This window comes from Lycorma delicatula, chromosome 7 (assembly GCF_047948215.1).
Source record: "Lycorma delicatula isolate Av1 chromosome 7, ASM4794821v1, whole genome shotgun sequence".
Lineage (NCBI taxonomy): Eukaryota > Metazoa > Arthropoda > Insecta > Hemiptera > Fulgoridae > Lycorma > Lycorma delicatula.
The window spans coordinates 76,333,049-76,356,936 of record NC_134461.1 but is presented as its reverse complement, the minus strand read 5'-3'; the positions used below and the strand labels follow the sequence as shown (position 1 = coordinate 76,356,936).

General features: G+C 27.5%; 1 protein-coding gene across 8 annotated transcripts in view; it reads left to right on the top strand.

Annotated features, from left to right (window-relative positions):
- The window catches only part of Sec16 (endoplasmic reticulum export factor secretory 16), a 156,680-nt gene that overhangs the window by 114,928 nt on the left and 17,864 nt on the right, over nucleotides 1-23,888 (top strand). For 5 of the 8 annotated variants that reach the window (XM_075370741.1, XM_075370735.1, XM_075370736.1 and 2 more), the window contains one exon: nucleotides 2,349-2,446. In XM_075370741.1, the coding sequence (XP_075226856.1) occupies nucleotides 2,349-2,446 (98 nt within the window). Of the gene's footprint in view, nucleotides 1-2,348; nucleotides 2,447-9,368; nucleotides 9,409-14,047; nucleotides 14,124-23,888 lie in introns of all 8 variants that reach the window. The other 3 variants (XM_075370737.1, XM_075370738.1, XM_075370740.1) reach the window with 2 other exon arrangements.

The window sequence follows — 23,888 nt, the reverse complement described above, 5'->3', positions numbered from 1 at the left end:
AGTATGTACAATTCTAACATAAAAATTGAACCGCCAAAAGGTGTGCTCTTTTCATTCCACACTTCTTGACTGAAGAACAAAAACAACAAAGTCTTAATTGTGTGCAAGACTTTGTTGAAACTGCCAATAGAGACCCAAATTTTTTGTAAACAACTGTAACTGGGGGATGAAAGCTGGTGCTTCATGTATGATCCGCAAATGAAATGTCAATTTGCTGCATGGTTGAGTCCTGGAGCATAAAGACCGGCAAAAGTCAGGGAGCAAAAATCAAGAGTGAGAACAACGTATGTTGATTGAATTCTTTGACTCGTAGGCCTGATTCATTGTGAATTTGCCCCTATTGGTTAAACCGTGAATTCTAAATTCTGTTTGGAAAGTAATGAAACACCTTATGCATTGCATTCATTAAATATCGTCTAAGTACCGGGATCCGGGCAGTTGGATTCTCTTGCACAACAATGCCCCAGCACACATGGCAACAGTTTTAACATGTTATTATGCTGCAAATCAAATCACCGTCTTATCCCTTTTGCCTTATTCACTCAACTTGGCTCCAGCAGATTATTTTCTGTTCCTGAAACTCAAGTTGAAGATGAAAGGCCGCTTTTTTTATGACATTCTGGGCATCTAAAGGACTTGCACCAAGCAGTTGTAAGCGATCCCACCACAAAGTAATTTCTCCAGAGCATTTGACTGGCTCTACCAGTGCTGCAACAAGTGTATAACTAGAGAAGGGTTCTATTTAGAAGGCTGATGTGAGTGAATTTGTTTATCTTTAAAGCTGTAATTTTATTTTATTTAGTTTGGGAACTTTTCAGACATAACTGTGTTGTTGAGATTTATATTTAAAGAAAAACGATGATGGATTTTAATGAGAAAAGTTTTATGATTAAAGCCTTATAATTGCTCAAAGATAAATTTCCTTTTATCATTGAGCTTTCGAAAATTTTTTACGAATACTCAACATCATTCTTCAAATGACCCAGAACGAATATAGGCCTCAACTATAGCTATCCTCTCTTGGATTGAATAAGGCATTTTACACAAACACAACTGCACTCACAATGCTGCACTGCTTCAAAACGTATTCTGCACTGACATGTAACCATCTAACAAACATCACCAACAATCAGTAGTAACATATACATCTACTAGTCACGCTATTTATGTGAGTCTTTCATAAATAGTGTTTGATAGCGGTTTCATTATTGGTTCATTTTATGTTGTTCACTCTGTACAGTGAAACTTAATTTTTATGATTAACTTAGAGCATATTTGTTTTGTTAGAAAATTTAAATTAAGCATCTGTAGTTGCAATTTATGCTTCTCCACCACTCATTGCAAAGCAATAGGATTTGCTTGTACACTGCTTATGCTTAGTGTTACTCAAATAGATTAGTGAAATCAACAAGACTTCTTTGTATTTGTGTTGTTCATTAGGTAGAAATCTTACAACACAAAAGTGCACAAGTTATTCTTAAGTGACTTTTAATGTAGCTATTATTTATTACTTTGCCCGTAAAATTTATTGTTAGAATAAATATTTTCATTTTACTTATAACTAGATCTAAATGGATTTCCATCATGAAGTTTCTTCATTATAAAACAGTTCAAAAATGAAAATATTAATTCTAACAATAAAGAGCTGAATCATTAATTTATACTAGTACTCTAATTGCCGTAAAAAAAATTTTTGAAATAATTTTGTTATTTTAATTTTATTTATTAGAAAACAAATTCAACAAAATTTTAAAGCCAGTATATCCTTAATTCATAGTAACTTATTGTTAACAGTTAATCTTAAACTAATATTTTAAGCTAGGATGAAATAATATTAGTTAAAATTAAGCGATGTTAATGTGGATAGCAACAAATTAATTCCAGTATCTGATTGTTTTAGGCCTAATATAAATTTATTTGTAGTTATTTAGCATATAAAAGTTATCAATTTATTTTCTTTGCATGTTAATTAATTTCATTTTGTATTCCAAATTTGATTAGATAATATTTGCTTATTCAATCATATTTTGGATAAATTAGACTAATTTAATTTAGTTTGATATGTATTCTATAAAAAAGTTTAATAGAATCATGTACTGAGTGCCGAGTAGTACAACTAGATTGCAAAATTTTAACCATCAGTTTTGATATTCACAGTACTTGTGTGCAATTATCTTAAATTAAATTAAAAGGAGTCATTGTATATCAGCAGAAATGATCTAAATTGAAATGATTTGATCTAATTTTTTGTTTTATCTATGAGCACTTTAATTTTTTAGCATAATAATATAACACCATATTTATTATTGTTAGATGTTTATAATCTTTTCCTTTTTTTTTGTTATAAGTTGAGGGAAATGAGAATGCACCAATTGATTTTGTCAGTCCATCAGGACCAGTCAGCTATGAGGCTTCACATGGGAAAGCTTTGGACCAGACAACTGAAGTGAGTTAATGATATTCATTACCGCTGTTTAATGTTCCATGTAATATTATATTTTTATGTTCATTCTGATTTAGTAAATTGGGAAATTAGTTGAACTTAATTTTCCAGAAGTTAAATTTACTGGGTGTATTTATGATGTGGAATTATTAAAACAAAAACTCATGTTTTAAATAACAATTTGTTTTTTGTTATATATTATTGGAGTGTGTTTTATGTAGATGTTTATAAATTTGCTAATGATATGATGTATTATAAAAAAAAAACACAGCTGTCGCATTTATGAGACCAGAAAGTTATTGCTATCTTTAAGTGTGCTTAATATTTTTAAAATAGTAGAACAAATTAAGAAGAAACTTAAGTTCTCCCTTATTATAATCTGTTATATATTTCAATTGAAGTGAAATATATAACAAATTGAGGAAAACTTTTAAAGGTTATACCTTCAAGTTTTGCTCAAGTTAAGATCTCAATTTGTACTCAATTCTAACAGATTACTGAGAAATTCTTACCCTACAAAGTGAAGAGTAATATGATGAGTACAATATTCTACTCATACAGATGGTCACTGCCTTGAATTTTTTTTTTTCAAAAGACTATATTTATTGTAACCCGCATAAAAAAGATAAATAATTGTAATTTTTTGATTTCTCAGTGACTGTTTGGTTGGTTGGGCATTATTGTAATGGATTGGAGCACCACATTGCTGAAAAACTTATTCTATTTAATGTTGCTACAACTGTAGATTTCTGATAATATTTTCTTGGATTAAGGGTAACGGAGGTTCTAACTTTTGCCATGTTATTTTAGGATGAGGACAGATCCCTTTTAAAATGTTGGAGTGGTTATTTTGTAAGTTTTATCCACTAGAGAATAATTTTATTTAAAGTTATTACTATCACAGAATAAGACTTTTATTGAACAATAACAAATTATTTAGTTTCAGTAATTAAATTATCCACGGTCCTTTGTTTTATAGCAGAAATAAAAAGTACTGTCCAATCTGAGTCCACCTGTAATTCTTGCTTAAGGGTATATGGAAATGTAAATTGTAGACAGGTAAATTTCAGATTTGTAGAATAAAAATTTTAGATTTACTGAGTATACTCAAACAGAATAATCAGTAACTCGTTGATTAAGTTTCATATGGAATGGGAGGAGATATTTTATATAAACATTCTGGATTGTATCTAATTTCCAGCCAATGACATTTATTAATCTCATTGATTTTTAATTGCCTTACTTAGGTAGGAGTTCAGCCGTAAACATAGTATTTTCCATCCTATTATTATTTACTATTATATCAGATATTTTCAGAAGTCTCCAGGCTAATTAAGTGTACTGCTAAAATCAGGTCTTCATGCTTCTTCTTAATAAGAAAATAAACTTTTTTTTAACCTCTGGGACAACTGTTAGGTATTGCTTCAGAGGATGAGATGAATGATTTGTAGCATGTCTGAAAATGCCATGCCTGACTGGGATTTGAACTCGAGAATGGAAAATAAACTGTTTCCCTCTATGTCACTCTTATGACTCGGCCTTCTGTTGCTGTCAGCTTTTTGAAATGAATGGTTTCCCTCATACTGTATGTATTTATCATGTACTACTTTCTTTTCATAATTTTAAACATTTTTTTTTCACGTTCTTTACGTGAAATTATTACATATATTTTTTGATTGAGTTTCAATGCAAAACATATTTCAATGCAGTTTTTAATTCACTTAATTATTAAAACATAACTCGATGAAATTCATTTTAGGAAGTTGCAAATCTGCAAATTTTGATTATAATCATTAAGATCTTTGAAGCCATAACAGTTTTTTTTTAATATATTTGCTACTTACATATAAAAGTAGATAAAAATCTTAATATACTTAGACCCTAAGCTGCTATAGACACATGGATATGATCAAAACAAGAGAAAGTTTTTATGCATACTAATAGAAATAAATAAGGTAAGGCAGCTTATAAATAATAGGAATATTGTAATTAATTTGTAATGCTGACTTAGATTCTGTAATCTGCAACAGTTTTTTTATTTTTGTTACAATACCTAAATAAATATAGTATGATTTTGTTTCCTTTTAGCCTATTAATTTCTATATTATAGACAATATAGCTCTACTTTTTTGTTGATGTTAATAATAATATAACCAGTCTTGGGATAGTTAGTATTTTTAGTAGTTAGAATTTGAGAATATTTGAACAATTTTGACTAAATTCTTTAGTTTATTTTAACGATAACATTAATCTTAGTGAAATTTTTAGCTCTGTGAATAAATCAGTAAATTATATTCGTTACAAAACAAGGTGGGAAGATTTTCTTGCTTTAGTCTTGCTTTTAATGTGTATTTCTGTGAATTACTTTTTAAGATGCATTATTGACTTAGTCAGTGCTCTCAGTATTTACTGCATCACATCTACTGGATGAAACATGTTTTCCCGTTTTATAAAGAGCATTAAGTTCTCTTAGTTGACAATCACTCATACCAAAGAATTGAGAATTGTTAATGGTGCATGTAAACTATGACATGGTGCATATTACCCCTATGTCATGTATAGACTCATTAGCCAACTCTTGCTCAGAATCAGAGTTAACATGAGAATAATATGGGTATTCAGGAATTTGCTAAAATGTTTTTATCGATCCAAATATATTTTTTCCCCTATAAAATTTTCAATTTCACAAAATACGTTAATTCAGTACAGATAAATGTAAAGAAAAAGGATTGTCTTTGCTCACTTATGTAAGTTAATTATGCTCTGCTTAATATAAAAAAAATTGCCATGTAGAAGTATAATTTTAAACAAATGTTAAAAACAAATAATTTTTTAAACAATTTTTGATTCTGTATATTTTAAAATTTTTATTAAAGTTTAATACTGAAAAATGTGGAATGTTTTGCCTCTTTTGTCTGTTAATATAGTTTTCTTAAACATTCTTTTTGTGTTTTATTTCATTTTTTTTAGGAATTAAGATTCATTAAATATTCCCAGTTTTGATTATTATTGCTTCATTTAATGTAGTTTGCATTTTTATGGGATTATTAAATGTTGCTTGTTTTATATTGGTACTTTATATAAATTTTATATAAAAATTATTACATTTAAAAACTGTTTTAATTACTCTAATTTGATTTTATAGATGTGTGTTTTATTTATAGTATTGAGGTTCAGTTTAAATTACCATGTTCCCTTGTGATAGAGATCTTTAGATGCATGTTTCTGAATTTAATGACTTAATAAATGTATATATATACACACTAAAGGGGTATTCTTTAGTTTCATTTTTATGGCAAAAATTGTATCTAACACTTGCTTCTATATATATATATATATGTGCATAGATTTATGCATATCCCCTGTTGAATTTGACATTTTTTTGTGTATTCAGGTAATCCTGTGATACTGTATTTATTAATTTTTATTTAAAAAAATTATTTTGGAAGAATTATGTGGCTTTATCTTGGACAGATCCCTTTGGGGTTGTTCAGGTTCAGTCTGAAGTAGCTGTGCTTGTAGTATACATTGGTTACTTTTTCTTATATATATATATATATATATATTTTTTTTTAATATTTCATTTTAAATTCAATTAACATAAACCACCTAGTACTGAATATTGGAATTCAACTTTTCTTTCCTTAATTTTGTCTTATCTCAATATTCTATACTAATTGGTTTATGTTAGTAGAATTAAAAATATAATATTACAATTCAGAGGAATAATATAAATCTTAAAAAGATTAATTTCAATAAAACACAGATGCATGCGTGCACGCGCACACCACACACACACAAAATGTCTCCTGAAGAGATGAAAATAATTTTATATGCTCCCCAAATGAAGATAAATAAAAAAGTTCAGCAAAATAAGCAGAAAAGTGTAGAAAAATACTGTTCCATAATTTTAAACCACAACAAGAATCATTTTAATATTGGAAAATATCTAGAAACAAAATCGATTATTAATCAGAGATTAGTTTAGAAATTTAAAAAACACGACTGACAAAAAAAAAACATTGCTCTTTAATATAGGAAAATTAAAGAGCGTGCGGGTGACAATTGGTTCAGCCATTGAGCTACTATGGTGAAACAAACATAGTAGACCAATCAAATTAAATTTTTATGTGCCAAAATTAACTTCTGTTAGGTAGATATGTAGAAAATAGGAAATATTCCATAGAATTGAATTAACTACTTTTTCCACCCTCTCATTTTAATGTATCATTTTCAAGATTGCGCCCAAATTTGGTGAAAAACAGTTTTTTTCATTTTAAAGAAAAACTAGACATTTTACAAAAAAAAAGTTATAAATAAAAGTTGCAGAACTTCTTGAAACAGAAATTTTAAGCCCTGTTCAATATCAACTAGCGTTTTTTTTTTGCAATAATTATTTTATTTGTTGATCAATTGACATTGGGCAGGGCTTAAATTTTTGTTTTAAAAAGTTCTACAACTCTTATTATAACTTCATTTTTGTAAAACATCTAGTTTTTCTTTAAAATAAAAAAACTGTTTTTTGCCAACTTTGGATGCCATTTTGAAAATTATGTGAAAAAATGAGAGGGTGGAAAAGTGTTCATTCATTTCTATGCAATATTTACTATTTTTTTACATGTCTTACCTAATGGAAGTTAATTTGGCAAAAAAACAAGGTATTTTTGACAATTTTTTTGCCCTATAGAAATACTGTAAATACATTACACTACTTTTTGGGCAGTTTTGTAAAAACATTAGTAAGACAACCACTTTACATGTGTGAGGTACAAGGTTTCTGAATTGTTCAGAATGAAGCATTGAGATGCAAGTTATTCTAAAACAACTCATTTATTTGATAGATTTTTCAAATTTTTTAATTTTATATATATTTACATATTTATATAGCCTTGACACTCCTGATAATGTAAGGATTCTTATATGGGATCATACATTTAAATCGGTTCAGCCATTCAGCTGCTACGGTAAAACAAATAAACATACATATACACCCTAAATACGTTGCACTCCTTTTAGGGCAGTCATGTAAAAATAAATAAATAGAAAAATGAGATAAGATGTAATTTAAAGCATTTCTTAATTTCATTATAAACATTGAAGGAGGATATTTTGAACAATTATTGTACAATAAGTTTGTAATACGTTTTTTAAGTTAAAATTTGAAAATGAAATGTTTCAGATCCAAGTTTATATAATTTTTTTTTTAATTTTCACTCATAAAACATGTTCTGAAATTCATACTGCTGCTTCTTTGTGAGACACTTTTTGGGTATAAAATGTAATGATTTCTTCCTTAAACCGTAAGAAGCAAAATTGTTTGCAAAATTGTTACTTTATTATATTACTATAATGAAGTATATCTGAATTATTCATTTAAAGTATAACATTTTCTGTTTCAGTTATATTTTATGTAATATACTAATTTTCATTATTATGTTACAGTATTAATCTTCAATAAATCATATTTTTGTTTCATCACACCCATTTTATTTCTGTTTCATTGAATTTTCCTTAAATAAATAGTTATATATGAAATGATTTCTGTTTCATAAAAGTTGCTGCAAAGATTAGGCCAGGTATGTCATTTTAGCCATTGATAGTAAGGAGATTCCTCTCTCATTAACTGAGCCTGCCAAAAATAAATAATTCGGTAAATATTTTCCAGTAAAGGTTTGAAGAAAGTGCAAAAGCCAGATAGTAATAAACTTAAATTACATTATTAATATTTCTTTCATGACAAAAACATGTGATTTTTGTTGAAAAACTCGTTAATCCTGTTACATTAAACAAAAAATTAGAAGGTATTTGAAAGAAGGATAACCTTTTAAAAACCCTTTCAAAAAAGATCGTATTCAACAATTTTACATTTTCTGCTCTATGTACGTTCTGCAATACATTGTATATAGATAAATCCCTCCCTTTTATTTAATTATTATACTTAGTCTGTGGGTTATCAATAAATAGCTTTACTTCATTTTTTTTACTAATGTGTATATATATATATATATATATTTTTTTTAAATATTTATCGTTTTTGAATTTTTTATTTATTTTTATAATTTCTCTATTGTTTTGATGATGATTATTTAATAATCAAATTGCAAGTTTACATTTTTATTTCTTGTAAATAGTTCTTGATCATCTCTTTTAATTTAAAAAGAAATCATTTATGTATGTGCATGTAAGTGCATGAACATGTGCGCATATAAACAAACACACATATAATATATATATATATATATATATATAAATAATTTCATTTTATTTTTATTAAATCAATATTAGAAAGCATATTATAATATTTTTTTAATTAACAAATCCTATTTTGTTTATCATATTCACATTTTTATTCTCAGAAGAGTTATTAGTACAGTAATGGAAATTATGTGTAGAACATCTTCCATTTGTAAAAATTATTAGAATTAGAAGAATTTTGGGTTGGGAAAAGAGATTTTACCTTAAAACAGGTTTCACTATATCCTAATTCTTTTTATGCATGTGCCTTTCTTTCTACTATGAAAAATAAAACTATACTTGTCTACTTTAGAAATTCTACATAAATTTAAATATTAAATTTATTTATTAATTGGTTACAGTTGAATGAAGCATGTGATTAGTAATAATTGAAATTTTTTTTAAGAATAATAATTAATGATATATTAAAATTAATCTAAAGATAATGAAATTGCAAATTAGAAAGTTTGTTTTTAACTTAATATTTTAAGTATATGTAAGTTTATAGAATAAATAATTATTGTTCTGTTATAAGTTTTGTTATGTATAAATTGCATCTAAATAAAATGAAAGAATTGTTTTAAAAAAAAAGTTTGTCTTTTTAATTTGTGTAGTTATGTTGTTCTTTCTGTTTATTATTGTTATTATTATTTATTAAATTAGAGCATTTTAATTGTTGTATTGCATGCAGCCTTGTAATGAAACGGATGATCAGCAACTTTCATAATAATGTGAGTAATAAAAAAAGTAAAACTGTTTGATTGTGGTTTATGAATGTGTGATTAGTTTATTTTTATGAATTTTCCCCTTGTAGGAGATTAGGTTTTACGCTTTATTTTTATTAAATTTACTCTTTTTCTTTTTAAAAGTAAATAAAATAGAAATGCAAAATTCTTTTCATATTGCTGTTAAATTAACTTATTTTAGAACCCCATTTTTAATTTAATTATTATATTTATCAACAAAAAAATTTTGCTAATAATAAATTATATATGTAATAATTTATTAAATATATTTTTTTAATAACCATTGCTTTATGCGTTAAAACTGAAAATACAATTTCTCCAAGGCAGAAAACAAAAAGAAATCAATAGCAGATAGTTCTTAAAATTAGTTGTTCTACATAAATAAATTTAAGGTAAGATTTATGTCAGTATTTTTTTTTTGTTTGGAGGAGTATGTATTCAATTATGTTACCTATATATCATTTATTACTGTTTTAGAATATTTACTCTTTGTGACTAGATTCAAGTCTGTGATTAAAAGCAGTTATTCAAAATTGGTAACAAACAAAGTAAAACCTCTGCAAAACAGAACCTTTTAAAAATAGCAACCTTTGCAATGTATGGTTTCCCAAGTCCCGATTTATTTTAATAAAATTTAATTTCTTCAAGAAGGAACTCCGTAATATAGAAACTGAAAAGAAACATGGATTTTACTTTTAATTTAAAGTGTTGAATTTATTATTTTATTATTTATTATTTTTTTATTTATTTAAGATGGAAGGAAATAAAAAACTGAATAACCTGTAATAAAATAAAGTGATTAACAATTTGTACATAAATCACAATTTGTAAAATAATGAATCCATCAGGTGAACTGTTCTTTAGCATAAGATATGCAATCACATTTGTGACTCCAACTTTCAGCCTATTAGCTGACTGTTATTAATAAATTACATTAGCAGGTTACAGCTTATGTAAAAAAATCCATGTGCTGTATTTTGTCAACAAGCTAATCACTTCTTAGAATTTCTGGATGTATAAATTAAGAATAATTTTATTCAGTGCTGTGAACACTTTGGAAGCTGTAATAATTTTCATTTTATCGTGAGCCTTTATTGTTGTTCTAGTTTCGCATTTTGATTGTTTGATATTGTTTAGAGTTTAAATACAGTACTTGAAAATTCTTTAGAAAATTATTTTATTTTAAAATCAGTGTTCATGTTGTGTTTTAGGCTAAGTGTATTTCTTATTTTTTAAGTGTAACTTTCAAGTGAAATATAACTTAAGTTGAACTTGAATATAGAAATAAGTGTTTTATATTTCTGAAATATCTGTAAATGAAAACAGTTTTCACTACCACTTAGTAAGTCAAAATTTATATATAAATAATATAATTCATATAATTCATATTCCCAAAAAGTAACCTATTTCAGTTTTCCAATCTTTAATATATCATATCGATATATCATTATCTAACTTCATTTTATATTCGTATAATTTATTCCACAGAACCTTACTATAAATTAGCCTGATTTATAATGAAACTGTAAAATGGAAACCTCTTCAAAACTGATTTCTTAGTAGATCCCATCAGACTCCATTTTGGGGAGGTTTTACTATATTTAATTTTGCTTAGTTTATCTTTAATGTAATTGCATAAAAAAACAAACTGTGTTGATTATGTGTTAGAAAAACGTCTTGTTTGAATAAACTTATTTTAAACAAAAATAAGATTACTTCCAACAAAATTTAATTTAGATAATAATCATAGCTGTAGTATTGGAAACATAATAATTATCATTAAAAAGATTTTGGTTATAGTACTTGTGTTTCATTTTATTGTCAATATTATGCAGTTATTAAACTTGGTTATTAGTATATGGGATAGAATTACTTGCTGGTATGCAGAGGTCTCTCATTCAATTCCCAGTGTAGATGAAACATTTTTTATACAAATCCCATCTGCAATATAGACCTGGTTTATCTCTTAAGTGAATTTTATAGATTAGGTGCACTTTAAAAAATGGAATCTGTATTATTTTTTATTTATAATGCATATTTTACAAACGAGCATGAATTAGGACTTCTGTTACCTGCTAAAGGCTAATATGAATTTCAATAATGGTTATAAAAAATTTAGCTAGTGTAGGATAGTAGGCTAAGTTATGGTTGGGCCAGTTCATTTAGGGCCACAGATATCACTGAAAAACCTACTCTGTTGAAAAACAGAGCATAGTGAGAAAAAAATGATGTACGTGCTTTTTATTATTGATCTTATTTCTAATGGTACTGAGTATGCAATCAGTCAGGTATGAAGTTTATTTATTAAAGTGTTTAAATGACTGTTCTTGGGTTAGTTTATAGAATAATATATTCTGTTATCCTAAGATATATAATTAATTTGTTTAGTGCTAGTTGATTCTAGAAAATCAATGAAGGTAAAATAAAAGGACATTTTTAAATTGGTTAATGTATTTTAATAATGTTTTATCATTGTAATAAATGAAAAAACATCTTATTTTGGGAAAAGCGATAATTATAGTGTGCTATTTTGTTGAAAAATAAATTTAGTGATATAGTTGTATATAAGTGTTGTATGAAGGTTGCCCCAAAATTTATAAGTTATACAAATACAGTTGAAAGACAAAAATGCTACCAATTCACTGTAAAATTAAATAGATGTGTATTATGGGACCTGGCTCTTTACTTACCTCTCCATGTACTTGATTTAACACATTTAGCCAGGCAGGATGAAATAATATTCTAGCTAGAGAGTTTATTGAAATTCTGCAGTCAGAACAATATATACGTGATATATGTCTGAACATAATGAATACTTACTGTCTAGATTTGAAAAAAGATTGAATGCCAAAAGAGATGCCAAGTGGAAGTTGGTGTGGGATCAATTCAAAACCACATTCTTAAATGGCAACTTCAACAGTAGTTCAGTTGATTCAACTAGAAACCTTTTGTTAATCTCCCTCCCCTTTTTATACTAAAGATACTAAAGAACATCAAACTACTTCCTTTAAATTAAAAAAAAAAAAAACAAGCATGAGCAGCTGAGAGCAGATTTAGCTTTCTTGGGTTTCATTACTAAAGGGGATGTTTCTATTGCTTGAAAGGCATTTGTTCATAAGTTTATTTAATGTTTAATTTGTTGTATATCATTTTCCCCAGAATTGATTGTGAATAAACTTCAAAAGTATTGTATTTACTTGTGTACAATGGGCCCTTGCATAAGACATGCAGCCGAAAAATAATAGTGTAGTTTTTGGGGAAAAAGTTAATATGCAAAATTTTCAATTAATTTCTATTTTTTTTTGGTACAGTAAAAATTAAATACTAAAATATGTACTTAAAATTAAATTGTCATTATATATTACATTATAGTAAAAATTGATAAGACCTTTAAGGAACCAGGTGAATTTGGTCGCTGTAGCCAATAGATAGTCATTAAAGACAATATTGGCCAGTACATCTATATACTGTATAGAATATTCAATAAGAATACTCTTAAATTTAATTTTTCTTTTCCTGAATTTTATATTTGTGAGTTTTTTATTTTTCTGCTTATATTTTCATCAAAAATAGAGATAAATATACAATTTTATATTTTACAGTAAGATATATTAGAAAATGTAACATAGTTTACAGTACAGTGATTTAAAAAACTTTAATAATGGATACAGTAATTTTCATCATAAAAAATACTATAGTACAGTATAAAAAATATGAAATTAACAATATAATTACAAAATAAGTTTTTATAAAAAAATAATTAATGCATTTTATAACATAGGAAAAACTTAAACAATTAGCAATTCAAATGTTAGATGTCTGTCTTTTTTTATGTTAGCTGTAAATGCAAGTATATCACTTTTCCCCGATTCAGTTTGTGTGTTTTGTTTTTAATTAAAGTTGAACTTCTCAAATTGTATTAATTTTAATAGACATTATTTATATAAATTTTCTCAGAATTAAATTCTCTACCGAGTTCACTAGAAATGTTTATTTGTTATTTTCCATTTTTATAACAAAGTTATTTTATTCCAAACCGAAAAAAGTGCATTTTCTGATAGAACTTTTTCATGTTTTACCATGTTTTTCATGAAATTTAAGTGAGATAGAGATCTGGGACCACAGTTATTCAATTTCTTAGAACAATAATCTTAAGGAACCACCAAATTTACCCCTCAATTTGTACCCCAAGAATTTTTGTATGGTTTAATTTCATAGTGGGAGCAGAAAACAGGGCTAAATGTTTTGCGAGCCTAAACATAACCATAACCATTTAATATAACCTTAACTATTTTCTGACCTGTATTTATATGAATCTTTTTCTTATTTTTGGTTATATTATCATTTCCTGAGAGATTTCCATGAAATTTGGAATCATCCTGTTTATAAATATAGGTATCTGAATACAGTGTATACAATACATATGTTTATAATTTTATATTAGACTTAGAATTTATGGGGCAACCATTTTATGTTTATTGTTTATGGTAACATAATTAATCAATTTTGTGATTTATTATGTCATTTCTTCTGTCAAGCAGTTGATGATTTATGATTTTAAAAGATGTATTATATTTTATGTATTAAGTAAATATCATAGCATATATATATGTAATTGTTTTAGAAGAATGGTGGGTTGTCATTACTAAGGCTTACCCGATGAAATTTCAGTGGAGAAAACATTTTAATACTATTATCAGGTTTAATATCACTTTGTCTTGTTATACTTCTGTCTTTATATTTTTCTTTTTCAATTGACTTGTTTGTTTGTTTTGCATGCTAATAATATTGTAGTATAATACTAATTGTAATGAGGAAAGTATTTTCTTTAAATTTTGTTTTTGTATGCTGGAATGTGCTGTAATTTCTCTTAATTTTAAAACATATTTAAATCACACCTTCCATGAAGGTTTATTTTGATTGGTCAAGCTTTATAAGAGTATCTTAATCTTTTAATAGATAGTGAACAGAATGTTGGAATTAATTGGAAGGTCATGGGTAAAACAGTAAACTACATCCAGTAGTTAACAACAATTGAAGTGAAACATTTAAATAAAAATGCAGTAGACCTTTTAATTTAATAATTTGTAAAGTGTTGAAGGTATTTACACATTTGCAAAATTAAATAATGAATAATTCTTAAGTGATAGTATTAATTATCTGTTGATTAAATTAAATTTGGATGGGTATTAATCTTTATCTTGTTCAGGTTGAAGACATCTTTTAAAGATTCATTTTGGTTATGTTTAATGACATTTTTGTGGGGTCTTATAATTATTTGATAATACATATTTTGATAATTAGTAAATTATTGAGTTTTTGTCTTGTGGACTAATTAAGTTAATTATAAGCTAATCAAAGATCTTAATTCTCCTTATTTATAAATAAATGCAAGTATATACAATATCTAAAATATATATATATATATATATATTTAAAATCATTAACCGTTTCTTTTTTTTTATATAAGTAATTTTAATATTGAAAACCACTTGCAGAATTATTTTTGTATACTCTTAAAAAAAGTCAACTGTATTTGATTGAATTCAGTAAGTTTCTTATGTTAAAATCCTTATTGTAAAACTTATTTTTATTTCTTGTATGGTGAAACTCTTCTAAGTTGGTATTTAAATTATTAGAATAATAATTTTGTTAATAATAGTGAATTAATATATCTGTATTGTATATACAAACATTATTGATCTTCAGTAAATATATAGGAACTTGTGCAGCTTTATTCCTTTGAAAAACATACTCTAACACTTGGCTATAAATATACATGAAGTTCTGTTATTTATAATTTTATTACATTTGTTTTATGTATGTAACATGTATTATTCTGAAATATATAAGCATGCTGTTAATGTGGAGGTAAATGTTTTATAACCTTAACAATATGTGAATTATGCATGTTCACTAATGTCTAATGTCACTTCTGTTTGCTAATTGTCTTATTACTGCATGTCATTTGTATTGTTAATTTTGAAGAAAAAAATTATTTGTCAATTCTTATTCCTTATTTTGGCACAAATACTAAAGAAGATTATTATTTTGTGTTTGTTTCATTCTATTTTTTTTTTCTAAGTAAAATTGTGAAGTGCAATATTAAGTGTTAGAATATTTCTGTTAAAGAGAGAAACATATGATCAATTTTTTAGAATTAAAAAATCTTTACCCCTTAAAATACAGATTATAAACCTGTATATTTTTGTCTTGGTTCAGATCCACAGAAACCCATATTTAGTTTTCGGGATTGTTATATATAATTGTTGGTAATCATTTTTTTGTTAAACTCTGCAGTAGTTGTAAAGTGTTGTTGAATGTGAATTATTCATAGGCTGTTTGAGTGTTAATAAAAGTTAAAAATAATTTAATTACCAATGAAATTTAATGTAGTGACGTTAGAAAAATGCTTAAAAAATGTTTACCAGTAGGCATTTAGATAAGCAAGCCTTTGTGTTTCCTCATCAAGTCACCATTGCATAGATCTTATAATTTAGTGCAAGAAAACTATCTACATTACAATCTTTATCAGAAATTATATTCAGAATTAAAAAAAAATATATATATATGCTCTCAGATGTCTTTAGGTATAAGTTACAATTGTAAAAATTATATTCCTAATGATGAATTATAAAAACTTAAAGGTTATGTAATTTTTTTTACTCCTTTGAATATTTCGGCTTGTTTGCTATAAAGAGATATGCTTTCTCAAACCATATTATGCTGTGCTGTTATAATACTGACTTAGTTACAGATGTTATTAACATGTGTTAAAAGGTGTGTGATGGTACTATTGACAATGTATATTTTATCTACTTCCATTTTTATTTTGTGTTTAATTCTTTTCATAACCAAATTCTTTTTGTTTTATTTTTATAATTGCAAATAAACTAATGTAAAATATAATTCTTGATAAAAAAAGAAAGAAATGTATTAGTTGGATATTATATTGACCTTTCATATTAATAGTTTATTTTTATCTAAAGAATTGTATAATAATATTATGTATACATTTCTCTTAAACTATTCAGTTAACAGATATTACCATAATAGAAGACATTTAGTTTGACAAAAAGTAAACTGTTTGAAATAGTTCAAACTTGATTTTTTTTTACATTGATGATACCTTACCTTTGTTTGTAAGTACTTCATTTCTGAAAAATAGTGTGAACTTCATAAAATAACAGCTATATTAATTTATATATAAATTTAGAAAGTTATTAGTATATTAAGGATACCTAATGTGTTGTTTCGTGTATGGAGGTCACCTTTTAAGTTTTTACAGATGACCACTAGATGGCGCTATTAAGATGTGACATTACAATTGTTGTAAAATTTGACTTTTTTTACAGCAGTGGCAGCTCAGAAATCTGTCAAGTAGTTTGTTTACAATGAGCATTTATAAAAAAAAAAAAAAGTAACAGTTTTCTGAAAAAATGGTAATTTTTCATGATTTTAGTTAGGGCCTAACTCAACAACAATGCTTCAAATTGTTTCGTTCAACTTTTGGTAATGAATCATCATCAGAAAAGACTTTACATTTGTTTTACAGAATTTCATTGTGATCGTGCTTCTGTCAGTGATGAATTTTGTGAAGGTCAACCAAAATCGGTTGTTCCAAAAAACATTGATGCTATGCGCAACATGATTGAAGAGGATCGAGATGTGACTTGATAGAGGCATCCTTAGGCACAACAAAGATTACAGTACATTCGATTTTGCATGAACATTTAGCTGAGATAGATCTGTTCCTGATTGATTTTAAATAATTTGACCAAAGCTCAAAAACAGGCTTGTGTCAATTGGTGTAAGGAGATGCGCAAAGAATTCAGCTAAGGAAATGCAAAATTCATATACAAAATTGTAACAGGAGACAAAACTTGGATATATTTGTAAAGCTAGAAACGAAACAACAATCAACTGTTTTAGTGTTCCTAGATGAACAGAAGCCATCAAAATTGGCTCATTCGTGAAACTTTCAAGAAAATGGTTGCATTTTTTCTTTGCCTGTATTGAAAATGAGCAACCATTGCTTTACAGGATAGAAGAACAGTTAATGCTGAATGGTGTACAACAATTTGTTTGCCAGAAATCATCAATGAAATCAGGAAAACAATCAAAAACATCGCATCATTCTTCATCATACCAATGCAAGTTCTCACGCAGCACTTAAAACAATTAATTATTTAATGGAAAAAAAACATTGAATTAATGTCTCATTGCCTGTATTCATCTGATTTATCACCTAACAACTTCTTTTTGTTTCTGAATATCAAAGAAAAAATGCATGGACAGCGATTTGCATCACCTCAAGAAGCTGTAGAATTCTTCCAAAACCATGTTTTTGCGATACCAACTTCAGAGTGGAAAAAATGCTTCAAGAATTGATTCGAATGCATACAAAAGTGTATAAATCTTAAAGGCAAACATTTTGAGAAACAGTAAAACAATTTGTACCAAAAAATTTATTTTTTCCATTTTTTGTAAAAACTTTAAAGGTGGCCCTCGGCCCTTGTAGAATATTTTTCCTTGTAGTTTATTTTTAGGCAAAAGAAAACCATTAAATCATCATTTAAATTAATTTATATAATTTTTGTTTATATGTAACAGTGCTGTTTGATGAAATTGCCATGTGCAGGCAATTGTTGCATTTGTTTCTTTATAATCTAGAAAAACTTTTATATTTATGTGTAATATTTATTATGTTAACAACCAGAAAAAACTAGTTGAAAAACACAATTTAAAAAAAGAAAAGAAGATTTTTTTTATTACTGTCTCAATATGCCATATTTGTATTAAATATGGAAACCATATTCTACATACCTGGAGCCTTTATGAAGGATCGACCACTGATCTTATACAGCTCCTGTGTGCAAAGTGCATTCTCTACAAAATAAAATTATTTAAATGCAATCATTCATTGAAAGTGTAATTTATTTTTTATGAGTGGTATATTCTTCTGTAAATTGAAACTTTTCTTTTAATAAAAATCTGCCATATAACTATGTTTTACTCTATTTTATGTCAGTAATGATATGGAAAATTATGAATTTAATTGGAGAATTATCATTCTGCATATTTTAACTGTAGTATGTATAACCATTTAAAGCTATACATAAAGTACAGTACTAAATTTATATGCAGTGCTTTGCTGTATAATTTAAATTTTATAGAAACATTTCTTTTAGACCAGTGTTGTCATGCGTATTAAACAATAAGTAGTATAAGAGAACAGATTTAGCTAGTTAAAAAATTTACTTCATCAAAATTATTTCAGGTTGTTTAATCTGTCTAATCATAGGATCATATATGAGGTGTGGCTATTAAATAACGAGACTAATGCTGTAAAATATTTTATTTTAAATTTATACATATTTAGTTATTATCCCCTTCAATATGCATCCCTCCTCTACACCTACAATGCTCCTTGTGAATTTTCCATTGTTCGAAACAGTGCTGGAATTCTTCTCTGAGCTCTTTCATGACACGTGCCGCTTTTTCTGTCACAGTTTCAACAGTCCAAAATCTTGTTCCTTTTAATGCAGATTTGACCTTGGGAAACAGATAAAATTCACATGGTGCCAGGTCAGGCAAATAGTCTTAACACTGGGATGTTATACTTGACTAGAAACGTCTTGATGAAGGACCCATGACTTGTTCCACAGTTTGGGTCGTTTTTTCTTATTTTTTCACGAAGTTGAGCAAGGACCTCAAGGTAGTAATGTTGATTAATTGTTTGACATTCAGCAACCCAGTAAAGGTACACAATCGCATGAATATGAAAAAAAACAATCATCATCACTTTGAATTTTGATCATCAACGTCTTCTTGGCCATCTTAAAAACGCTTAAACCACTGAAAAACCCACACATTTGAAAAACATTCTTGCCATATACTTTTTTTTTAATAAAAGATAAGTTTCAGTAGTGGTTTTTCCAAGTTTCATATGAAATTTGACGACAATTCTTTGCTCTAATAAAACACTTTTCATTTTTTCGGCAAAACAAAAAAACAGATGTTATCCAAAGGAAGGCCACGGCCAGACTAATATGTCTACAAAAACTGGAGTGGCAACAATTGAAACAGAAGGCTTCACGCTACACAGCTGTTGGTCATATGAATTTGGCTCATGCACAATTCTTCTGTGGCAGCATTAGCCTTTTTATTTAATAGCCACACCTTGTACTATTGCTTAAAATAGAAATTTAGAGAGGAATCAGAATTATCGAATTAGGAATTTTTTTTGGTGATACTATTTGATTTTTATTTATGATATATTGAATTAAGTAATTTTCATTTAACAAAAAGAATTATTACAATTTACTATGTATAGTCTGCTCCAATATATAGTAGTAATTATAAAATTAATATTCAACAAGTGCTAGAAAGATTAGCTTTCAAAGATGTTAATTATACAATCTATTCCAGTGGTGAATAAATTAAACTATATTTAAAGGACATGTTAAGGATTCATTCTGCCTGACTTTCAGTGGACTCAGCATACTGATACAGCAAAACCTAAATTAACAGATTCCTGTCTACAACAAAAAATTTCCCTGGTCCTGTAAATTTTACTAAAGATATGATGTTCATTTTCCCTGAAACAACGTAAGCCTGGCTGACACAGAAACGGAAAAAATTTCACGAGTTAATGGAAATGTTTTTTGAGAATCATGTAGGATACTGTAATTTATGCAAAAAATATGTATAACCATTTAAAGCTATACATAAAGTACAGTACTAAATTTTCCACTATATAAAATAGAATATGTATACTGTACAGTACTATACATATTGTACTACGCTATGTTACAAATTACTTTCCATAAACAAAAATTAAAGTTAGTTATGTCAGAGTTGTAACTGATAAATTTGTATTTAACACTACATAAATGTTTACATTTTCAGTAACTCATCGCAAATCAAATAGGCGACTACAGACAGACAGAGTGTTAAAAGCTTGTACAGGCAACAGCACAGTCATCATTGTTATGGCTATTTACAGTAAACTAGCATTTATGCCCACTGCCCTGTGAATCATAACTTAACACACTCTCATCATTCCTTATCTTGAGTCACAATTTTTATTTAAATTAATTATGTAATGCCACTATACGTAACTTATCCATGTGTCGTTTTTTTGTTCATTACAACAAAGACTTATTTACTGTGCATTTTTGTTTTCCATTCATTTGCTGAATTTGTACTTTTAATTTTTTATTTTTACGGCTCCATATTACAGTTCAGTACCTAAAATACAGAACTGTACAGTGTGATTGTTAGTTTAGTGTACTTCCGGATATTGTGTATTAGTATAACAAGTGTCGCATCACAAAAAAGAGTTGTGTTGGACTTAAATACAAAAATCAAAGTAATCAAAACCAGTGAAAAAGACAAACTGCAAAAAACCAGTGAAAAAACTTAGTTGAAAAATTTGGTGTAGGTAAGACTCAAATCTATGAAATTTAGAAAAATAAAAACAAATTAAAAACTGAATGGTTAAAAGAGAGCGGTTCAAATAAAAAGCATATGCGAAAAACTGGCAATGAAGAAATTAACAAAATTGTTTGGGAATGGTTTGTGATTGCGAGGGCAAGAAAGTTATCAATTTCAGGAGTAATTGTACTGCACCAAGCAAAGGAAACTGCAGAGAAATTAGGTAGCACCAATTTCAGTGCTTCAAATGGTTGGCTCGAAAGTATTAAAAAGCGGCATCAAATAGTGTTTAAAGAAGTATTTGGTGAGGCTGGAGATGTGTATGATGAAGCAGTAACTGACTGGAAAACAAAACTAGCTACTTTGATTGAAAATTACAAACAGAAATATTGTAATTGGAAACCAGACTTTTTTATCATGCACTACCGAGTAAGACTTTGCTTGAAAGGAGAACATTGTATAGGAGGGAAGTATTCCAAGGAAAGGTTGGACAGTTTTTGTTTGCAGTTTTATGATAGGAGAACTGGAAAAACTGCTTGTTATTGGAAAGGCTGATAAGCCGAAGTGTTTTAAAAACGTTAATAAAGAATCTTCCTGTAGTATGGAGATCCAACAAAAATCATCGATGATGTCACGTATTATGGAGGAGTAGTTGCAAGGGTTTAACACAAGAATGAAGCAGCAAAATAGACATGTTCTTCTTTTTTTAAATAATGCCACATGTCATCCGGATATTGCATTAAGCCATATTAAATTAGCTTGGTTCCCACCAAATACGACAAGTGTTACCCAGCCTATGGACCAGGGTGTAATTAAATGTCTCAAATTACACTACCATGAATTTTTAATGAAATCTCTGTTAGCAACTATTGAAATGGCATGGCCAACTACTCAACTGACTAAATCTACATCAGTGCTTGACGCTATAATTTGGCTATCAGAAGCATTTAAATGTGTATCGGCAGAGATGGTTCAACACTGCTTCCAAAAAGCAAATTTTCAATTTCATACAGCTACAGAAACTGAACTTACAATGACATTTGATGGCTTGTAGGAAGAACTGAACAGGGCATCGTATGAAAATATATTTGCTGAAGATTGTGTTAACATGAACAACTTATTAGAGACTGAGGCTGACACAGAGGATATAGATGAATTTAATGATCACCATTGAGAGAAAACTGACGAAGACAAAAGCAGTTCCGATGACGAGGATCATAACAGTAACGTTATCCAACCTATTAGACCTACAGGAATTTTCATTTAACAGCAAATGATTCAGAGTTGTTTAACATAATTTGTAAAGCCAGAATGTTGACAGCAAATAGAGTAGCTGAAAGTAAAAGTTCAGTACAAAAAAATAACCTATTTTTTTTCTTATAATAAAGACTAAATTACATAATGAACAGTAATAAAGTACATTTATGTTAATTTAAATTATGTTTACCTATTAAAGTGTGTTAATTTAAGGTACTGAAATTTGTTATTCTTCAAAAGTATCAGTTCCTAAATTTAAGATTTTTTAAATTAAAATACAAAAATTGTTCTACAATTTAGTATACTGTTCTGTACATGCTAACATAAGATAAAAATTTTGTGATTATGTTCGCTAACAAACTACTATACAATTCACTGCTGAAAATGAAGTGGGGTTCTGGTAAGTACACTACCATATTTTTTCTTTTTAATTGTATAGTTCATTAGTTCATCCTTGTATTCACCGGAATCCTGTTCACAATGGAAAATATTTTTGGTTTTGCAAAATTCCGTTAACTCAGGTTTTATTGTACATAATATTCTCAGCTCAGTATTAGCGTACTAGTAGGAATCACTTCATTCTTCATTCCCTAACATAGTAACCTAATGTGCCTTCTATTTGAGTGTAATTAAGCTATTTTTTAGGAGAAAAATGACTTGTCTCTTATACAGGTTCGTTAAAGTTCTGGTGGTATTAATAGACATATATATTATTTATTTTTTTAAATCCATTTGTACTGTAGTTAGGTAAGAAGAAGAATATTATATTAAGATAAATTATTTAGAGTTTTCTAAGACTAGAATGTTTGCACTGATTTTAATGTAATAGATATTAAACAATCTGTCTTAATTTTTTATTGACTTTGTATACAATGATTTGAAGAAACAAAATGCTGAGTGGTAGATCCCATTCCTTCAAACGGAAAATTGAAATTATCTGAAAAAATGTTAATTTTCATGATTGTAATCTTATTTTTTTAATTTTTGCAATCCTCTTGCTGACTTATGTTGATGGTGAATGATCCTTCAGCTTGAGCTTCATCTTGAGGAAAAGGAAGTAATTGTAGGGAGCAGTATCTGAAAGTTGTTAATAACGAAACCTAAGAACCCCCCCCCCCCCAGAGTTGTACAGTACAACAGATACCAAATAGTATTTTAGTTTAGCTTACACTGACAATCTGATTGTCAGGAATGAGTTTGAAGTTCAGGCTCTTTAAAAAATGTTGGTAGAAAAAATAAAAAATTGTAATTTTTTTTATTTTATTTTATTGCAATTGATTATGAGAGTGAAGAAAAACAAATAATACATTGTCAGCTCATTGTTATTGGGTTTTATGTGCAAGTGAATTAAAGTTTCACTAATTTTGCATCAGCATCTATTACATCCTGAAAGATAATGTCTCATGTTTACTGAAGTTTACTTTTATAGTTTTGTTATAATTAGTCGACCAGAGCGACGGGTTTTCAATTTTTATTAATCTATGATTTTTTCAGTAAAAGTTTTTAGTGTTCCTTAAATTTAAGTTACATTTGAGTCTGTCAAAAAATCTGTGTTGTATTGCACAAATTTGAATATACATATAACAATTTTTCATAATAGCATGATCCTATGTTATGACAGAATTATTTTGGATTACTGTAGATTATTTTGTTTATTGTTTAAAAGATAGATCGCTATCATACTTATTATTCATCCAGTATTATTTTCAAGCACTTAGAATCTCTTAAAAGATTGAAATTTGTTGCTTCAGTTTAAAAATATTAGATTT